At 45.8% G+C, this 21,335-nt stretch overlaps 1 protein-coding gene across 2 annotated transcripts in view; it reads right to left on the bottom strand.

Moving 5' to 3' along the window:
* LOC144767672 (sialic acid-binding Ig-like lectin 13) overlaps positions 1–21,335 on the bottom strand; it is a 167,799-nt gene that overhangs the window by 62,395 nt on the left and 84,069 nt on the right. For both annotated transcript variants that reach the window (XM_078651062.1, XM_078651063.1), the window contains one exon: positions 14,848–14,947. In XM_078651062.1, coding sequence (XP_078507188.1) covers positions 14,848–14,947 — 100 coding nt within the window. The remainder of the gene's footprint in view (positions 1–14,847; positions 14,948–21,335) is intronic.

The following is a 21,335-nucleotide window of genomic DNA, read 5'->3' as shown; positions in this document are numbered from 1 at the left end:
GTGGCAGAACCGACTACCTGTTAACAAGAGTTAACCCATTTGTCGCGGGGCTAATTACCCCGCGACGCGAGGGATGCTGGGACGGGGCACGCGGCGTGGTGCTCATGACGAGCTTTGCTCACCATGCAGCATGGTGACGCTGTGCTCATGACGAACTGTGCTCGTCATGACCACGCCCGTTTTCGTGGAACGTTCAGCACAGCAGGGGAATTATCCCTGAGTGGACGTTCCGCAGTGGTCATGACGAGGTCAGCTCGTCATGAGCACCGATGGTGTTAAGGTGACCCATGAATAAACACACATTGTCTAAAATGAATAGACATCCTGATCGGGGTCACCTTCTGGTGCCCACTAAAATCAAACGTATGATTGTAAAAGCACACCCCTTAAATATAAGGGCAAAGGAATGCCAAAGAAGTACTGATAAAACTACCAACAAACAACAGCTCTAATTCACCAGGTCTAAAATTGAGCCACGAAAGTGCACCACCCATATAGGAGTGGTGTGGCTCACTGGTTAGAGGCGGCAGACCCGGAAGCAGAGAACGGCCCGGGACCAGGGTTCAATTCCCGACGCGGCTGGGTCGTGGACCAGGGACAGCAGACTCGATAATTCTCGCCTCGGTGCCTACTCTAACCAGGGATCACACTCGGCAACTCTGGGCATTTGCTTGCCTCATCTCTACAGCGGCCCCCCACATTCGCCGGGGATGCCTGGTTTTACCTTGGAGATACCCAGTAGGGACCATCTCACAGGGATAGCCAGGACGGGTTCCTCAGCGGTCTACAGCGCCACGACGCCTCAGGGCAGCAGTGCGCTTTACAAGACACATACATTTACATTTATATAGTAGCCCATCATCTCTCAAGCAACCATTTCCATAATCCTAACAAAAACCAAGCATGCAAGTCCAAGATTTTTAACTTTATTTTTAAACTGATGGACACCAAACTCTCTCAACATTTTCCAAAGTAAAGAAATCTCCTGATAACCTGAGGTCCATAGAGTTCTTTCCTGAATCCATCCCCAAGATCTGCAATGTTCCAAAAGTTATGGAATGTTGTACAATTGCATGCCGTCCGTTTACTGTGAGTGTGGCCTCATCAACATGTTACCAAAGATCTACCTAGCCAAAGGAATTCCACCCCAACATTTGCACAGTGTTTCCATAGGCACTTCTCCCATGGCACCTATAATTACACTGAACACAACCCTAGCATTTCACATGCACTACACAGCACACTGTCACACAGCACATGGAGTGAGCACACGACTGACGTGGGCACCCAGATATCAGCCAGGTCATGCTTTGTTTGTTCGCTGATACCACATGCAGTAGGCGCAGACAGGCTTTACTCTCTGTACCCTGGTGTCAGCTAAGTCACTGACCTTTCTCCTTCTGAGTCAGTAAGTGTCCCCTTGTACACCTACAGACAATAAAAAATTAAGAAGGGAGAGAAAGTCTAGGCTGTCGGATGTTGGCATCACGGGCGCGGCCTTAAGTTGGGTTAAATCTTTTCTCACAGACCGCTTCCAACAAGTATGGATGCCCCCCTTCCACTCATCCAACAAAACGGTGAAAACAGGAGTCCCCCAGGGGTCCACCTTGAGCCCCCTGCTTTTTAATGTCTATATGACCCCTCTCATCTACCTGGCGGAGAGTTTGGGTGCCAAAATAATGGCCTAAGCCGATGACACCCAACTTCTCTTCACATGGGACAATGGTGACCTTCATACGGAGGGTTTCCAGCAATGCCTGTCCTCGGTATTTGCATGGCTTGCCCTGGCCAGCCTCAAGTGTAATGAGGACAAGTCTGAAATAGTCCTGTATGGCCAATTTCCGGTGGCCTTTAAAGAATCGCTCTGGCCCAAAGGATCACCATGCCCCAAGGGTGACTGTGGGATTGCAAAAAACCTGGGGATTTAGTTTGGAGCTGATCTGTGCTTTCGCGAACAAATCACGAGGCTGGCGGGTACATGTTTTGGCACCCTAACCACCCTCAGGAAGATTTTCTCTCTCCTCCCCCAAGTTGCAAAATAAGCAGTAGCAAGGGCACTTATACTCTCACGCCTGGACTACTCTAATGCCCTTTATATTGGTGCCCCATACTTTCTGATTCGCAAATTGCAAGTGGTCCAGAACGCGACAGTGAGGCTCCTCTTTGATATCCCCAGGAGGCTAAGCGTGCGCAAGCAGCTCTGCGAGCTCCACTGGCTTCCTGTCGCCCAAAGAGTGTGCTTCAAGGCCCTGATACGGGCCCACAAAACTTTACATGGCCCGTGCCCATCCTACTTAAGGGCCTGATTTGCGTTCTACCAGCCAACGCGTCAGTTGCGATCGGTCACCCTCAAACACATGGTGATTCCTAGGTTCAAGTGGGTTCGTCTAGGTGGCCAATCTCTGGCGGTTAGAGCTGCCTCCTTGTGGAAAAACTTACCGGCCACTCTGAGGCACACGCCGAACCTGACTAGTTTAAAAAAACTTCTCAAAACTCATCTATTTCAGCAAGCGTTCTAGCTCCACTGTTCTCAGCTGACACTATGTCTCTCTTCCGCGCCAGGACAGTCTTGACTAACAGTGCGCGTTACAAATCAATATATAACATAACATAACAAAGACAATTGGCAATATTTATCAATGCAATATATGTCATAAATAGCCACCATATTCATCATAAAATGGGGCCCCAACTGGCAGAAGGTCAACAAAAATCACATAAATTAATGAATAAATAGTTGGTGTCCTTGCCAGATTATTGGGGTACTTATGGGAGGAAGGGAGGGCAGGTAAAAATATAATAAATAATTTCCTGAATAGTTGATATCTCTCCAGGGCCCAAGGGGCCACTGGTGGAGTTGGGCAAGCAGGCAACAATCGAATACATTTATTAAAAACAACAACTGTGTACTGTAGACTACTACAATCATCAATAACCACAAATAAATATTTCTGGAAAATTCTATTAGGAAAAAACAAAAATAACCAAAAATGTAATGGTCTTCTTCAAATATCGATATGTCCAGAAAATGGAAGAAAATGATGGATAGTCAAAAACAACTATTTACTCTACAAAATGGTGGTCGCTCACAACACAGTATTGGTTAGAAACAAGGTAGGCATGAAGAACAAAGGCAACATGGCTGTTGCTGCATGGTCAGCAAGGCAAGAGGCATGGAGAGCAAAGACAACATGGCCAATTACAACACACTCACACAGACAAAAACACACACACTGTTGAAAAAATGACAGTTACCACATCGTGGCATAGAAAACAAAGAAAATATGGCCGCCCTACCTAGGCAGGAACACCTTACCCCCCTCGCACTATCAGCAACAACTTGCAGGATTGCTGGGAAAGAATGGCAGAAATATACACCCAAAATGTGACTGGGCCTATTTATGGACCTCGTGCACCACCATCAAAGCAACAACAGTAAACTGAACAGCAGAGAAAAATGGAAGTAGTAAGATAAATGTTAAATGAACTTTAAACATGTCCCAAGCACAAAGCGAGAAATACCCCTGCAAAATACTTTTAACAGATATAGAAAAATAATTATTTAACCACATCACACAAACACACACAGAGACACACACAAAATGGTAGTAAAATACATGATGAAGAACAAAAGAAAATGTCTGCATACATGGTCCTGGACTCTTAGTGCTTCCTGAGCCTAGCCATCAACCGACACATGAAGACAAGGCTCCAAATCTATCAAACGGCCCACTCAGAGAAAAAAGGTAACATAAAATAACTTTTTCAGTAATATTATCAATGCTGACATTAAACATATGCTGCTTACATTGGGGTTGCTTGAGTTGCTGGTGCTCATCAACATCGTTGTCCCCTACTCCCACAAGAGGAATGCTCCCCAAAATGACATTGTGATTATGCAAGGTGGCACCAAATTACAGCAGCGTACTGAAACTTATGCCAAAGACAACATTTTATAACTAATTACTAGATAACTCTCGTACTGGCTAAGTGTCTGAAACCACTTTCATGGAATATCCGAGGGCTCAATATTTCCGAGATGGCATGACAGGCTTTGACATATCTAGAAGGACGAGGCTCTGATATCACACTTACACCACCTAATCTATACTTCAGATATGGATGGTGGAAATGTCTGTACTGTGGCCTCCAGCACTCCACAAAGTGTAATCCTAAATTCCGCGGCACATCTCATCAAGGGGGCAAACAAATGGGATTGCACCACCATCATCCTTTTGGAATGCCACTGTCATCTTTCACCATTGGTACCTTCTTCAAATCCAACTTCATCATTTACTAAGCCATCACGACCGGCACTCACATCTACTACCTTGTGTCGCTCTCGGAATACCTACCTGACCACCAAACTGGAGCAAAAGAAGTGTTCAAAAGTAAAAACAAGTTGACAGGCCATAGGCACATGTACAGTCAGAATCTTAACAATTATCTCCATATGCACAAGGACTGCCCCAACTGCTCAAACTCAGGAAAGAGCTGAGGACACACCTGACTGACTGACTGACTGAGGGTATTTGTAGAGCGCACTTAAGGTGAGGCGTCTTGGCGCTAGGTAGAGTGATCTGAGAGTCACACTATGATTAGCATTGCATAAAGAACCTGGTTTTAATGTCTTTCCTGAAGATGGTACGTGAGGGCCGAGGTCGCAGCAAAACAGGGAGGGAGTTCCATAATTTGGCTGCTAGGAATTAAAAGCGTTTCCCTCCCCAACTGACCCTTTTCATCCTTGGAGGAAGAACCAGCCCAGTGTCCATTGACCTTAAAAAGCACAATGGAATGTATCGGGGAATAGTGCTTGTATGTCTTCCGCCCCACCTCCATAGAGGGCTTTATGCACTAGGCATAGAACTTTAAACTCCACCCGATGTCTCACCGGAAGCCAGTGTAGTTGTTTAATGCTGGCCGAAGTGGAGTGATGCTTGGGTAGACCATACAAGACTCGCGCTGCAGCATTTTGAAGTGACTGAAGCTTTTTGAGTTGTTTCACTCCAGCGCCTAAATAAAGGGCAGTGCAATAATCTATCTGTCACAGAATAAGGGCACCAACCATAGTTTCCTCAGGGAAAATGGAATAAAAGGGAGAATCTTACGCAGTACCTTTAGTATGAAAAAGAAGGCTGAGACCACTTGGTTTCTTTGGGGGGAACAAGTGAGATCTTTGTCAATGAGAAAACCGAGATTTCAGGCCTTAGACACCGGCAACGGACATTTTCCGGCTTCAGGGGGTGCCCAACGTTGGCTCCAGATTGAAGGTTTCTTGCCGAATTCCAGAATCTCGTTTTTTTCAGTATTGAGTTTAAAAAAATTGACAGTCATCCATGACATCAAAGAGGAGAGACAGTCACAGAACCGCTCAGCTGACATACTGTCACTTCGAGTGACAGACACCACCAGCTGCATGTCGTTAGCGTAAGACACGAGAGCTAGACCATGACTTTTAATTAGTCTTGCCAACGGGGTTACATAAATATTAAACAGGGTGGGAGAGAGGGCCGAGCCCTGGGGGACTCCACCCAGGAGGGTGAACTGTTCCGACCTCAAACCCTCCCAGTATATTATTTGTTCCCTGGAGTCAAGGAAAGATGTAAGAAGGGTCAGGGCCTTGCCATTGACTCCCATGGACTTCAGCCTATTCATTAACACTGTATGATTCACAGTGTCAAAAGCTGCCGTGAGGTCTAGCAGTATTAAGGCCGCCCTACCTACCTCATCCAACACCCTATGAATCTCCTCTGTAGCAATGATCAGAGCTGATTCTGTAGAATGCCAATCTCTGAAACCATGCTGGTTGGAGTCAAGAATGTTATTATCCTCAAGGTAAGCTGTCAGTTCCAGGTTTATGGCTTTCGCCAAGATTTAAGATGGTAGGGATAGGGCGGTAGTTTTTAGCCTCCAAGGGTTCCAGCGATGTTTTTTTTAGGATAGGTCTGATACAGGTCATTTTCCATCCTAAGGGGAAGATCCCTGTTCCAAATAACTAGATTTAACAGAAGGGTCAGCGACGTGCTAACCACATCCGTAGGTAGATGGGGTCTAGTGGGGACCCAGACTTGGTTAGTGAGAGTATGTCTACCACTTGCTCTTCATTCAGAGCGGTGAATTGTGTTAGGCTACCTTGGAGAGAGTGTTCTTCCCATGTCTCTAGATGGTTTGTACTGTTAACCTCCACTGAGTTCAGAAATTCCTCATAAACCATTTGGACCTTGGTGTGGAAGAAAACCGCAAGTTTATCCACAAAGGCCTGGTCAGGGGCAAAGACAGTGTTTCTCGGGTGGTGAGACAGTGCTGTTACTGTTTTAAACAGTTCTTTAGCGGAGTTTGTGGATTCTAGAATTTTGGAAGTAGCGTAGGCTGTCTTAGCCGATACTCTTGCTCCCTTATATTCTTTTAGTCCTGAGCCATATTCTATCTTATGGGCCAAACTATATGAGGATCGCAAAATGCAATCCTTAAGTCTGCATTTTATTTTCATTGTTTTAGGCTCTGCTGAGTACCAAGGAGAGGATACCAGTATTTTCCTAGCTGTCTTGTTAGCTTCAGGTGCCAGCCTATTTATTGCATGGGTAATCCAGTTACTGAAATCCGTGGCTGCCTCATTAGGATCTACCCTACAGATTAGATTCTCCTTCAAGGCCGTGGTCAGCTCTTGTTGGGATATTTTCTTCCAAGCACGTACCTTGTTCAGAGATGTTAATAGTAAAGTGAACAGCATAATGATCTGACCAGAGTAAGGAAAGCGAGCTGGTCACTTCAATGTGGGCACTATTAGTGAAAATACCGTCTAAGGTATGACCTGCCTGATGTGTGGGTTCCTGTGAAATCTGCATCATCCCAAAACTAGCTAGGGTGTCTATTAGGCTTAGAGTGTCTGAATTATTTGTTACCTCCAGGTGAAAATTAAAATCCCCCAGCAGCGTGAAAGAATCCACGTTGAAGCAAGATTCCATGCGAGTCTGTAGAGTGGTAATGAAAGATAGCCTGGGGCCAGGAGGTCTATAGATTAAGATTCCTTGGAAACATTCAATATTATTTAGTTTCATGCTCAAAAACATTGCCTCTGCGTCCAATAGTGGCCCTGGTGTCATTCTCACCTTATAATAGGCTCGGTAAATTTAGGCGATCCCACCCCCCTTTGTCCTCATCCTATCCATATTGGTAACAAAGTAGTCAGCTGGAACTACATAATTCCAATCAAAATTTCTAGTGTCATTTGCCCAAGTTTCTGTTAAAAAAATCAGGTCTGGTTTTTCCAGTTGTATGAGGCACTTCAAGTCATTTTTACGTTTAATTACTGACCTGGCATTTACCAGGTCACAATTAATAGGTTTGGGGTTATTAGTGATCAGATTTTTAGTTTGAGCATTAGGGTACAGGGCCAACCCATCCTGCATAACATTGAACAGCTAGTGTTATTGAACTGTATTTCTTCCCTGGACCTATTCGTATTAAAAGTGCCTAGCTTAACTCCGCACCGATTGCAGTGACCCGGGGGATATTTTTGGAATCCATCTTTACTTTCAATGCAGGGCACGCGCCGGGATTAAGGCTCATAAACGCATTTCGGGTATAGGCCAGCCTGGAAAATTGAGCAGGGATTCTAGCGCTGGTTGCGCTCCGGGCGCCGACGGGCGCCGACGGGCTTGCCATTTGGCCACGCGCGCTGCGCGGTCGCAAAATCTGGTGATTTGTAGCCAGGAGAAAAGTGCCCGGAAAAAGACTAGAACGTTAACCGCCGCACGGGTCCGCTCTGACAGATGGACACCGTGGTCAGTGGGACAACCAGGGCTTTAAGTGGGCCGGGTCTCAAGGGGTCTGAGCACCGGCAGTTTTTTTCAGGGGCCCTCGAAACGGGTCTCTATCGGGCTCTGTTTTGAGCCCTGGCGCAGGCGGTCCGTTTTTTCCCCCAGATTGCAGTGACAGCAATTTGCTGTCACTGCAGTCCGGGGAAAAAGTGCCAGGATGCAAAACAAAGCCCGATAGAGACCTGTTTCGAGGCAGCAAGAACATCAATGTTCGCTGCTCACACTGCTCGCTAGTGGAGAAGTTATGGCATGACGTCATGCCAGGTGAGCGTTGTGGAGGAAGGGAAATCCTTTAAAGAGTCATTTTCTTTCTGGATTTCCCTTCTCTTTCTAAAACGCAAGAGCAGCAACATTGTGGTAGGGTCACCAGGGCTTTAATTGGAAGCTTTGTCAATATTATATACAAGCCATAGTTGCAGCTTATTTATCTTCTGCAACTAATAACCATTGACAAAGCCAATAGTCCTTACTTGTTGTAGGTATGACGTTACTTGTTGTATCACAGATCTGGATGCCATGACCGAAACAGCAAAAAAACAAGTCGGGCGGCACACTATGCTAAGCACAGATTTTAAGTGTGTGTTTTAAAGCCACGCCCCTAATTACACTGGCCACGCCCCTTTGAGAGACCCCCCAGTTTTTTCATCCCACTTAAAGCCCTGGGGACAACGACTATCGACAGATAAGCACTATCGTTCAAAGTTCACAATCTTAACATGCAATACAATTTTAGTCTAAAACTTTAAAAAAGATTCTAATAAAACAGCAGCAAGGCTCCAACGCTCGTAATCAGCGCTGAGCCCAGAACAAACTACCGCTGCGTGGTCGCAACATCTGGTAATTTGTAGCCGGGAGAAAAGTGCCCGGAAAAAGACTAGAACGTTAGCCGCTACACAGGTCCGCTCTGACATACAGACACCGTGGTCAGCGGGACAATGACTGTCGACAGGTAAGCACTATCGTTCAAATTTCAAAATCTTAACATGCAATACAATTTTGGTTTAAAACTTTAAAAAAGATTCTAATAAAACTGCTGCAAGACTCCAACGCTCATAATCAGCGCTGAGCCCAGAACAAACTACCAAACACCTTTTAACAAGCACTACATTTTTCTGCAGTAAGTCCACAAAACATCTGAATAAGCTCTTTTTAACACTATACTGTTTTTATAACCACATTTACGCACCACACCTTGTACAGGACCATTCTTCAAAAGTGAATAGCTTTTATCACTAATCTATATTTAATAAGAACTGACACAGTTGCTGCCAACATTTGGGTATGGAGTAAATTATGACAAAAGATAACTGTCAATACAATTACATTCACTGGTACTGTCACTTTTAAATAACCTCTGAATACGTCTGAAAAACCACCCTAACTACCCATTTCCCTCTCATTGCCCTAACACCTAAAACCCTACACTACCCCACACTGTCCCTTAAACTACCCCACTCCTTCCACTGCCTTAAAACTTACCCCTTCCCCCACCCTAAAAACTAAACCAACTACCCATTCCCTCCCAGTGCCCTAAGAACTAAAACACTGCACCCTATCTTACTCTACCCCGCTCCCCGATCCCCTTGCGCTGTCATTTAAACTACCCCAACCACTTACACTATCCTAAAACATACTTTGACTCCCTCCCAGCTTTAAAAAAACCCAGTCCCACTTACCTCATTGTAGAGTCTTCCTGCTTCCTCTTCCAGCAGCTAAACCGCATAGTGAAACATGCGTGGTGAAGGCATGCGTGGTAGAGCTTTCTTTTGTAGTCGGAACACGTGCAGTTCAGACTGTGGAGTTCCGACTGTTTCCCTTAAACGTTTTACTCTTATGCCCTTAAATAATTGAAGGAGAGTTGCAGTATCTCCTCTTTGAACTTATTTACATGCTTTAGAACATGCCTTGCACACTATAAATCTAGACCATCTTGTCAAATGTAAAGACTGCATCCCTAGCACAATAAATACCTACTAAATACCAGTGAGCGAGCATAGGTTTCTAAACATTATGCTTCTGCCAACTCCAACTCTCTCAGAATGGACACACGTCCTTCTTAAACTTAGATATTAGTCCAAATCAAAAACTGAACTTTCAAATGACTCTTGGAAATATTGCTGCATAGAAACCTCACAAATATCCATTTATTACTAACTTAAATTGATACAATTTTAAACCTTATTATACACCTTCCTATTTACTTAAACATGATCCTATGTACCGCCACACTCGTTGAACACAGAAGGAGAGGTATGTCCTTTATGTGCCTCAACAATAAGGGTGTATGCATTGCGAGGCTACTAGTCCTTTGAATGAATGACCTTTCTTTATTCGACTGTCTCTGAGGATAAGATCAATGTTGTTTATCACGTCCTGATGAGACCGTATACAATGAGGCATTGGGTGGAGACATCAACAAAAACTCAGGGATTGTTTGCTAAATGGATTTAGATCATCACGGTTTAATATGTAATCTGTGTAAATAATGAACACCCCTGAGTGTGTATATATTTTGTGGATCACTGTTTATTTTGTCCTAGCATTCTTAGTCCTGAACACTACTCCACCAGCATTCTCACTAGTGTCTGCATACATGAAGGGGAATACAATTGAATTTGAACTGTAAGTACAACTCTGATTTCTTTAAATGTCATGAACCTGTTATTGAATGAGACCCACAAAACCGCTGTTCTAGTTCTTACACTGCACCCGAGTTCCTGCTTTGGGTATAAAGAGTTGGTCCTGATTATGGATGTTTAACCAAATATTTGGCCCAACATAGTAACCCACTGATTTCAAATTATGAATCTTAAGTCATTATGGACAAAATCTAGTCCTTGAATTCCTAACTGCATCAGGTTCAATAATCCTTTCATATGACTGTCTGCCTATATGGCGGCTGGTAACTAAACTTATAGGGCCTGATTTGCAAAGGTACAATTACACTTTGTGTAAATTTAGGAGTAAGATTAGGGCATAGTTATCAAGATGTTGAGTTGCACTTGCAAACCACAAGACAATGCAAAACTTAGAATGGGATTCACCATGTCACGAAAAGGGACCCTGGAATCTGGTGTAACAGAAGGCAGCGCAAGTTGTTGACTTGCGTTACACTGCGCCAGGAAAGCGTTACATGTAATTGTATGCTTACCCAGGGAAGGCCTTACGAAGGCATATATATTTATTTTCTCCTTGTTGTTTCCTCTTACTAGGTGTGCTGCATCCTGCATCCAGCAACACACTTACAATGGGGAATATGGCTCTAAGGACGGCTGAAAAATGTCCATTCCAGCACAAAATACAATCCTGCCTGTAACACAAGCACCCTTGTACTATGGCCCACCATGGCCCAAGGGTATCTGCTTTGGTGCTAGGCTGCAGATTTTGCACCATAGCAGGCTTAGGACAGAAGTGTCCCATATTGTGATATATATGGTGCATTCCTGCCCTCTCCCTTTCACGCATCACAGTTGTCTTGCTGCTTTGTCCATAAAAAATCAATCCGCATCTCAACCAGCTCTGACGCCAACCTCGCCAACTCCGAACACCTTCACTTCCAGATCCACATCGACCCCAAGACCACACTCAGAGGCACCCTCCTCTACAGACCACCAGGACCCCGCGCAAAATTCAGTGAAGACATCACGGACTTCATCACTCCACACGCGCTCCCCTCCAAAGACTACATCCTTCTGGGAGACCTCAACTTTCACCTTGAAAAGACCAACGACCGCAACACCACCACCCTCTTGGACAACCTCGCCAACCTCGGACTTAAACAACTGGTCACTTCCCCCACCCACATCGCAGGCCACACACTCGACCCCATCTTCACCTCCAGCAATCATGTCTCCTTCAGCCACACTACGGATCTCCTCTGGACTGACCACAGCTGCGTTCACTTCACCTACAACAAGCCAAAACCCATCAACCACCTCCAACCAACTCTGCAAAGAAACTGGAACAAAATCACCATCGACCAGATCTCCTCATCGCTCCTTCTAAACGCCCCAGCCCACTCTTCTAACCCAGACCAAGCCGCCGCCAACTTCACCCTATGGTTATCCAACACCGCCGACACCTTAGCACCACTGAAAAAACGTCAAAGCAAACCTGGCAGCAAGAAGGCCTCATGGTTCAACGATGATCTTAAGAAGTCCAGGAAACTCTGCCGCTCCCTTGAAAAGGCCTGGAAAAAAGACCCAACCACTAGCACCAAGGACGCCTTCAAAAACGCCATCCGCACACACCACCAACTAATCCGAAAGGCCAAGAAAACAGCATTCAAGGATCGACTTGACAACAACGCCCACAACAGCAAGGAACTTTTCAACATCGTCAAGGAATTTACCAATCCCTCGGCCAACTCCAACGACATCACCCCCTCTCAAGCCCTCTGCGACTCCCTAGCCTCATTCTTCCACAACAAAATCGCAGACATCCACAACAGCTTCGACAACCAACCCGGAGACCAACCCACCCAACCATATGCTGAACATTCTCCCCCCTTGAACACCCTTAACGACTGGAACCCAATCTCCACTGAGGACACCATCCGCCTGATGAACTCCATACACTCAGGATCCCCCACAGACCCATGTCCTCACCACATCTTCAACAAAGCAGACTCCGTCATAGCACCGCACCTCCGAGACGTCATCAACTGCTCCTTCAACTCTGCCACCTTCCCGGAAAGCTGGAAACACGCTGAACTCACCGCCCTTCTGAAAAAACCCACAGCGGACCCCACCGAACTCAAAAATTACCGCCCCATTTCGCTCCTTCCATTCCCGGCCAAAGTAATCGAGAAAGCTGTCAACAACCAGCTCGCCGCTTTCCTCGAAGCCAACAAATCCCTCGACTCCTCACAATCTGGCTTCCGAGCAAAACACAGATCTGAGACCGCCCTCATCGCAGCAACAGACGACATTCGAACTCTACTGGACAATGGAGACACAGTCGCCCTCATCCTCCTCGACCTCTCTGCAGCCTTCGACACAGTCTGCCACAGCACCCTTTTACAACGCCTCAGAAACATCGGAATACAAGGAAAAGCACTTGAATGGATCACCTCGTTCCTCACCGGAAGAACCCAGAGAGTCCGCCTTCCACCATTCAAGTCCGAGGCCACTGAAGTCATTTGTGGCGTACCACAAGGATCCTCACTCAGTCCCACCCTCTTCAACGTATACATGAGCCCCCTCGCGGCCATCGCCCGCCAACACAACCTCAACATCATCTCTTACGCGGATGACACTCAACTGATCCTTTCTCTCACCAATGACCCCAGCACCGCCAAAACTAACCTACACGAAGGAATGAAAGAAGTTGCCGAATGGATGAAACACAGCCGTCTGAAACTGAACTCAGATAAAACAGAAGTCCTCATCTTAGGTACATCCCCCTCTGCATGGGACGACTCTTGGTGGCCGGAAGCCCTTGGAAAAGCACCCATCCCGACAGACCACGCACGGAACCTAGGCGTTATCCTGGATTCTTCACTTTCAATGAACAGACAAGTCAGCGCCGTATCCTCATCCTGCTTCAACATTCTTCGCATGCTCAAAAAAACATTTCGCTGGATCCCCACCGAAACCAGAAAAACAGTCACCCATGCTCTGGTCACGAGCCGACTGGACTACGGAAACACCCTCTACGCAGGTACTACCGCTAAACTCCAGAAGAAACTCCAACGAATCCAAAACGCCTCAGCCAGGATCATATTAGACATCCCGCGCAACGAACACATCTCTGGTCACCTGAAAGACCTCCACTGGCTACCCGTCAATAAGAGGATCACTTTCCGACTGCTAACCCACGCACACAAATCACTCTACGACATCGGACCAGAATGCCTCAACTCACGACTGTCCTTCTACACCCCCCCCCGCCAACTACGTTCTTCCAGCCAAGCCCTCGCCACTGTACCTCGCATCAACAAGACCACCATGGGAGGCAGATCCTTCTCTTACCTGGCTGCTAAAACATGGAACTCACTCCCCACTTACCTTCGCCTTACCCAGAACCACCTAGCATTCAGAAAGCAACTTAAAACGCGGATATTTGACAAGTAATCCTCCCCCCCCCCCTAAGCGCCTTGAGACCCTCTGGGTATGTAGTGCGCTATATAAATTCTCTGACTTGACTTGACTTGACTTTGCATGAACAAATGTTCTATCTGGGGCTTACTATTTTTTGCTATTCCCCAAACATTAATGTCTTTTTATGTGCAGAGTTTTCCACCCCAACCGCGAATTCTCCACCATTGGGAACTTACTGTTAACTTATGAATAGCAAAGAAAATAGGAAAATTACACAAAAGAGTTAGTTTAACTTTGTGAATCAGGACAATAACATTAAAAGGCAAAAACAACTCATCCTGCCTCATCGTGCCATTCACAGCGTAGGGCTTATCTTTCTGTAACAAAACTAAGGACCAACCGAATTTCTGAGCTCTTAGATTTAGGTTTACTCATCTCCTTTATACCCTTTCTTTTAATAAATCTTCCAGAGGATTCTAAACATCTACAGCACCTCCATTTATAACTACTATGTCAAAATTAAATCCTAAAATAGCTAGATAGCTGCAAGCATAAATCTGACTACTCTCGCCCTTATCAGCATGACTACATGATTATGAACAAGGAATTGTGTATACCTGCCTAATAGATTACACAATTAATTTTAAATTCGTGAATAGGAGTTTGTAAGGAGATAAATAAGAAACTGCTTTTGGGGGTTTGTAAACTCATAAATGAGTTTTGGAGTGAATTTATAGCAGCGCCTATGAGCACAGGATTGGAGAGCATGAGGTTTCCCATGTGAATACAAAAGGGATTGAATGCACATGCAGTGTGTGCACATACAGAGCACTTTAACGAGGAGATTGCTGGATAATTGTCCCAGGCAGGAACTGGAAACTTCTTATGTTATGGACCTCAGTTTTAATTATTTGCTCACATGATTTGAGAATATTATTATGGATTTGGGAAAATATTTTGCCTAAATTCAAAAAGGAGAAACTTACCTTCTTCCCTTGCTAATCATCAACCAGGCCAACAAGGACAGCCCAGCCAGGACAACACCACCTATAATGACCAGCAGTAGCCAGTTTGGAGATTTCATATCTGAAATGAGAAGCAACAGAGATATCTAATATGAGCATATTTCTGTTTATATGCTACCTCCAGAACCTTCAAGAGTAGCCACGTTCCCAGCTCCCATTTCATGTATTGAGAATGGCATTAACAAGGGCTTTGCTTCCTGAAATATAAATAGGATCAATTAGGAAAGAACAGAGCTAGAAATGCAGCTGAAAATTAATAGAATGCGAACTAGCTAGATTAAGTTCAGGAAAAAAGAAGGCATAAGAGATAGTATTAAATGGATATTGAGATTTGAGTGAACTCTTTTCTTTCTTTGTTTCTTTGTTTCTTTGTTTCTCAATCCTTCGAATATCAGATGTATTTATACTTTATTTAGGTTTCTCGATGTCTGCACTAAAGCGTGCTAGTGTGCAGTGAGGGCGCGCTGTACTCAGAAAATGCCAGTCTCCAAAGCGCCCACAGTGGATGGATGGATCAGGGATGGTGTTAACCTTAATTTCAGGAGGCAACGTGTCCCAATATAAGGTACAACAATAGAAAGACATGGGGCCTCATTTATGAGGCCTTGCATCAGTTTTGCGCTTCCTTTTTGTGACGCATCGGCGGCGTAAAACATGCCTCCTGTTGCGCTCTATTTACAAGGTGACGCATCTAAGCAGATGCGTCACTCTGTAAACCCCTGCGCTACATTATACCTGCGTCAGGTATAATGTATGCAGGGGGGCGTTTCCCCGCAAAAAGCCTAGTAGAAGTGACGCAATGAAATCTATGAGATTTCACTGCGTCACTTCTAGGACACTGTTGCGTCAAAATCTTGCGCCTGCCTCACAGCAGGCGTAAGACTGACGCAAGCCCTTTCACATGGGGCTTGCCCCATGTGAAAGGAAGTATTGCTGGAGTTGCGTCACTTTTGTGACACTCTCCACTAATGCGTCAGAAATACTGACGTATCTGTAACTCCTTGCGACATGATGCGTCATACATTAAATATAACGCATCAGGTATGTCGCAAGGAGTGCGCACTGAAAAGTGACGCATCGCTGCGTGAAAGCATCATTTCTCATAAATGAGGCCCATGAGTTCTGGAATCAGAAATGTATTTACTACAACAGATTAATAGGAACAATACAGAATCATTAAAGCACTTCTGCATCAAATCTTAGCTAATTGCATAAAATCATCTACATGAAGGATCTTAGTAATCGAACAATAGAGAATAACAGGAAAAATCAAAAATACACTAAGTCCCAAATATGCAGTAAATGAGTAAGAAATTGGACAGCAACTCTAGTACAATGGAAAAGTTCTCATGGCTCACCTCAATTTGAAGGGTTTATATAGGAAATCATCTCATGGAGCCTTATGGAAAGTGCAGAATCATTGTAGTATGAGTGAAGAAGTACATTTTCTACAAATCAGAAATAACCTTCAAAATCCTTATTCAGCTCTACAATCGAAGCACTAACCCACTACATTTGTATGATACAGCTCTCTCTGTCCTAATGCCATTAGGAAGTGTCAGAACAACTTGTTACAGGAACAACAGTGAAGGTTTGTGAATGAATGCAATACTGCATGCAAGCAGAAGGCTCTTGAAGAAATGTTTCAATACTGCTAGACAATCGTTTTTGAGAACAATGTCATTCAGAAATAAACAAACATGACTTGCTTGACTACAAGCAGCAGCAATATTAAACAGTGAATGTGACGCCTGGAGAAGGAACAGCGTTGGATTTATAAATTATCCACGCAGAAAAAAAGACTGAATGATGACAACCCCTGGTGGAATGTGCTACAATAATATGTATTGCAGCTCACCATCCAGTAGCTTACACTAATTAATATGGATTTCAGTCTGACACTGGTGTATGTTTTCACCATATTATTCACATCATTGCATCTTTTTCATCTTTCCCCTTAGTACAGGGCTTTTTGGTTTTCTCTTCCCCCTTTTTAGGTCTCGTCCTCGAGACCTATTGCTGCCGAGATGCCTCTCAAGGGAGACAGACCGGGGCACGCGCGTCGATTTCATATCGTGGGTGCGCACGCCCAGCCCCCAGGAGCCGAGCACATCTCATTGCCAGGAAGTCAGCCATGCCTCTCTCAGTCGCGCACACACACACACACACACACACAGCCACACTCACGCATGCATGCACACACACACACACGCACATGCACACACACGCGCACACACCTCCCGCAACTTTCACACGTTTCTTAATTTCCACCAAAGTGTTCACTTTTGTTCCCTCTCTCTGCTCTACCTCCCCTCCTTGGCATAGCGTTCCCCCCCGGTTCCTCATCAAGGGTAACCCCCCATCCCCCTACCCCCCTACTCACTGGTCCCGGCTCTTTCTCCATCCATCGCCTATTGTACGCCATCAGCAAGCGGAGAAGCGGCCAAGCACACTCTGCGCCTGCGCGGAAGTGCGTGTGCCCGCCTGACGTCACTCAGCGGCTGAACCTTATGGTAGGCAGATGCGGCCCGCAGGGTCCCTCTGACCAGATTCAGATCATCTTTCACCGCCGCTCCTCTCCTAGAGATCCCAAACCCTCCCAGCCCTGGCAGCAGCCGGCGTGGTTTGCCCCCGACAGCCCACCGCACCTGCAGTATCTGGCGGTACTAATAGACTTTTTACGAGATGGGAAGTCAAACACGAGAACCAACAACCGGAAGCTCTTTTTGGTTGCCGAGGACAGCTCAACTAGCGTGAGGACGAAACGTACAATTCATCGACCTGTACCATGAGCGATAGCACCGCTGTTTTGGGTATGCAGGCTTACTCTCTGGCAGGGCAGTTGCTAACAGGGCATTACGGCTTGAACAGAGCCCGTCACACCAGGCTGGTCTTACATATGACTCACAGAGAATGAGGGTTTAGTGCAGCGCAAACACAAATACTCCTCAGATGGTGTAATGCTGCGCTTTGCCCTGGATTTACCCGGGCGTCGGGCAGTTCCGCTGCGAGCCCGTTTCCATTGTTTGCTGAGGTCGGATAATGCCACCTGGCAGGGAAGCGCCGCTCTGACCTTCCGCTGGGATGGCAGCAGTGAATGGGAAGGGCTCGTGCAGCTCGGCTCGCTTCCGCCTGCTGACTGTGAGAACACTGGCGCTTTGGGAGGGGGCAGGTGTCCTGCCCCCGCCTGCTTCCTGCCTGATTAGCGAGTAGTTGTGCTGAGGTTTCACGGTGCCCGTGCCCTAGGTCAACGTAGCATCACTAGGACAGGTGAGCGCCGAAGGTCACTTCCCCTTGGGGCACTGTGATGATGTCTTCTCACATGTCGGTCGAGATTTGTAACATATGTGAAGTTTGTTAGCTTTTTTTTCTCATTAAATTTTTTTATTAGAAGAGATTTTCAACATATCACAAGATAACAAATAGAATCATACCAGGCGTTAGACAACAGTACGTATTTATCATCTGTGTTTCTGAAAACAGGACCCCCCACCACCCTCCCCGTGGGTACTAAATAGACTGAGTTCTGAGAACAATTCCCTTGTGCGCTCTAAAAAGTAGACTCGGAGTGCCATTCATAGACGTGGTCCCTTAATAGCAGCATGATGACTCAGTGAGTTAAACGCTCCCTGCTGAAAAATACTTTCAAGGTCACAAGTACATATTATTGCAGCTCTGCCTCAGCCTTCCATCCATAGGAGGTCGGTAAATTGAATGGCTTGTTTTTATCTGTAAGCCTTATTATGCTCACAAAGGCTTTCCCGCCTCCTCTGTCACTGCTGTTTCCACCATCTGAAGTGGAAAGCCACGTGCCACTTAAAAGGTAGCAGTGCCGCTGTTCAAGCTCCTAGCCAAGATGTTGTGCGATAAAACAAACAGTCATAATCTCTTTTAACATTTCCTTTTCTTTTTGTGAAGCAAACTTTAAGTTTGAAAGAAAATAACTCTAGTGTAACGCACACTTAGGCGCTATTTGGCATGGTACAATAAGGGTGTCAAAGAACTAAACAGATGTCTTATTTTTGGGTGCAACACAATGTTGCAGTGAAGGTTGCTACGGTGTTGCACAAGCCGAAGAAAGCAGTACAGAGCCATGATTATTAAAAATACCCTGCCGCTTCTTTCAGTCTTAACGCTGGCGCACAAAAACGTGCCTCACACATTTGCACTATGGTACAAAGGTGGGTGCTTGATGTCTTGCATAGGTTTTTATAATGGACGCCTACCCTTTCATTGCAAAATCTCGTCTTTTACACGTACATTTTTAAAATAATAATTCGCATTTATAATGTTTTCAATTTAAAACAGACACAACCTTCCATGACTTGTCATAAACTGCGCGCTCATTCGCATCCTTCATTTATCTCAGTTGGAAGAGAGATTTTCCAAGTAGGGGGGATGCCTACAGCAGACCCTAAGAAGAGAAAGCCAGTGCTCGACAGTGTGGTGAATGCTGATCTCATGTGGGTATGTACTTACAATGCATTGATTGTGTGGATTCTTGTGTTGGAGGCTTGTCCTGCACATTTGTGTGTGTGTGTGTGTGACAGAGTGTGATGGATTGTGCGGTCCTTGTGCGCATGCGTGAGTTGCTGCTGAAAGGTGGAGACAGTGTGAGTCCTCATCAAAAAACAGATTTCTTAAGGCTCTTACTTTCAGCCATTGGGCCTTCAACAAGCCTCTGAGCAAACCACTTCATCTGCCCGTGCCTTAAAAACATGAATGTGTCCTAAATGGTATCCTGGCTGCTTTAATATGGCCATAGCAAACCCTAAAAGCAAAATTTGGTGGCTGCCTTGTGCAGCAGCGATTTCAACATCCATTGAGGAAGAGCAACTGCGACTGTGTAAGGAAAGTATGTCTGTGAAACACGGGCTGAGTAAGGAGAGGCCCTGCACCTGCAGGGGGACGCTAGACGACTCCGTGCGCATCAATTACAAGGTATGAGTCTTGTATGCTCCTTTCTAATGTCAGGACCTGTTTATTCCCACCTTGTTTTTTATAAAATGTTGTAGCATAATTAGTTTGTGCAAACTGTTGAGTAGTCTATTATAAAAAATGTCATACTCCTGATTTCATTAATTCTTCATATGTCCGGCATTCACGCAGGTTAACATGATCTTTTTATGTAATTGTGCTAATTTGAATAATTTCCCTTTTTAATCAATTTTTTAAAAAGTTTAGTTAATTCTCATAAGTGGTCCATCAGGACCACCCGCCTTCCACTCCAATTTAGGGAAGAGTTGAAGAGGCACCTACTAAAAGCACACTCCATCACAGTGCAACAGTACACCTCTGCTCCCAGAGCCCAGCTACCTCTTATCACTTGTTGACTGCATGTGCCTTTGAGCCTTAACGGTGCTCCTATGACTGCATTTGGCATATTTAAATACCACATACATACAATAAAAAACGAAAGTGTCACATCACTACTTTTGTGTGAATATAGAAAATGTAAGAAGGAACTCAGTGGATTTATACGCTGTGGGTTTATAATACCTGCTTGCTCCCTTAGACTCAGGTGATCATGGATCAACACCATGTCCACAACCACCACGTCCACCACCATGTCCACCACCACCACCACGGCCACCACCACGTCCACCACAAAGCCACTACCACATCCACCACCACCACGTCTACCTCCACTACCACTACATCCACCACCACCATGTCCACTACCACCATGTCCACCACCACTATATCCACCACCACCACATCCACCACCACACGCACCTCCACCACCACCAAGTCCACCACCACCAACACCACGTCCATCACATCCACCAAGACCCCATCCACCACCACCACGTCCACCACATCTACCACCACCGCATCCACCACCACCGCGTCCACCACGCCCACCACCACCATGTCCACCACCTTCACCAGCACCACCTCCACCACCACCACCTCCACCACCACCACGTCCACCACCACCATGTCCACCACCACGTCCACAATCACCACCTGCACCACCACCACCACCTCCACCCCTACCACATCCTCCACCACTACATCCAACACCACTACGTCCACCTATCTGTCGCCCTCCCTCTATCTATATATCCATCGCCCTCACTCTATCTATCTATTGCCCTCACCCTATCTATCTATCGCCGTCAATCTATATATCTATCTATCGTCCTCCCTCTATCTATCGCCCTCCCTCTATCTATCGCCCTCCCTTTATCTCTCTATCGCCCTCCCTCTATCTATCTATCGCCCTACCTCTATCTATCTATCGCCCTCTCTCCATCTATCTATCGCCCTCCCTCTATCTATCGCCCTCCCTCCCTCTATCTATCGCCCTCCCTCCCTCTATCTATCTATTGCCCTCCCTCCCTCTATCTGTCTATCGCCCTCCGTCCCTCTATCTATCTATCGCCCTCCCTCCCTCTATCTATCACACTCACTCCCTCTATCTATCGCACTCACTCTATCGCATC

The sequence above is a fragment of the Lissotriton helveticus genome, chromosome 7, assembly GCF_964261635.1.
Source record: "Lissotriton helveticus chromosome 7, aLisHel1.1, whole genome shotgun sequence".
NCBI classification, from domain to species: domain Eukaryota; kingdom Metazoa; phylum Chordata; class Amphibia; order Caudata; family Salamandridae; genus Lissotriton; species Lissotriton helveticus.
The sequence above is the reverse complement of the archived record's forward strand: the minus strand, read 5'-3'. Positions and strand labels throughout refer to the sequence as shown.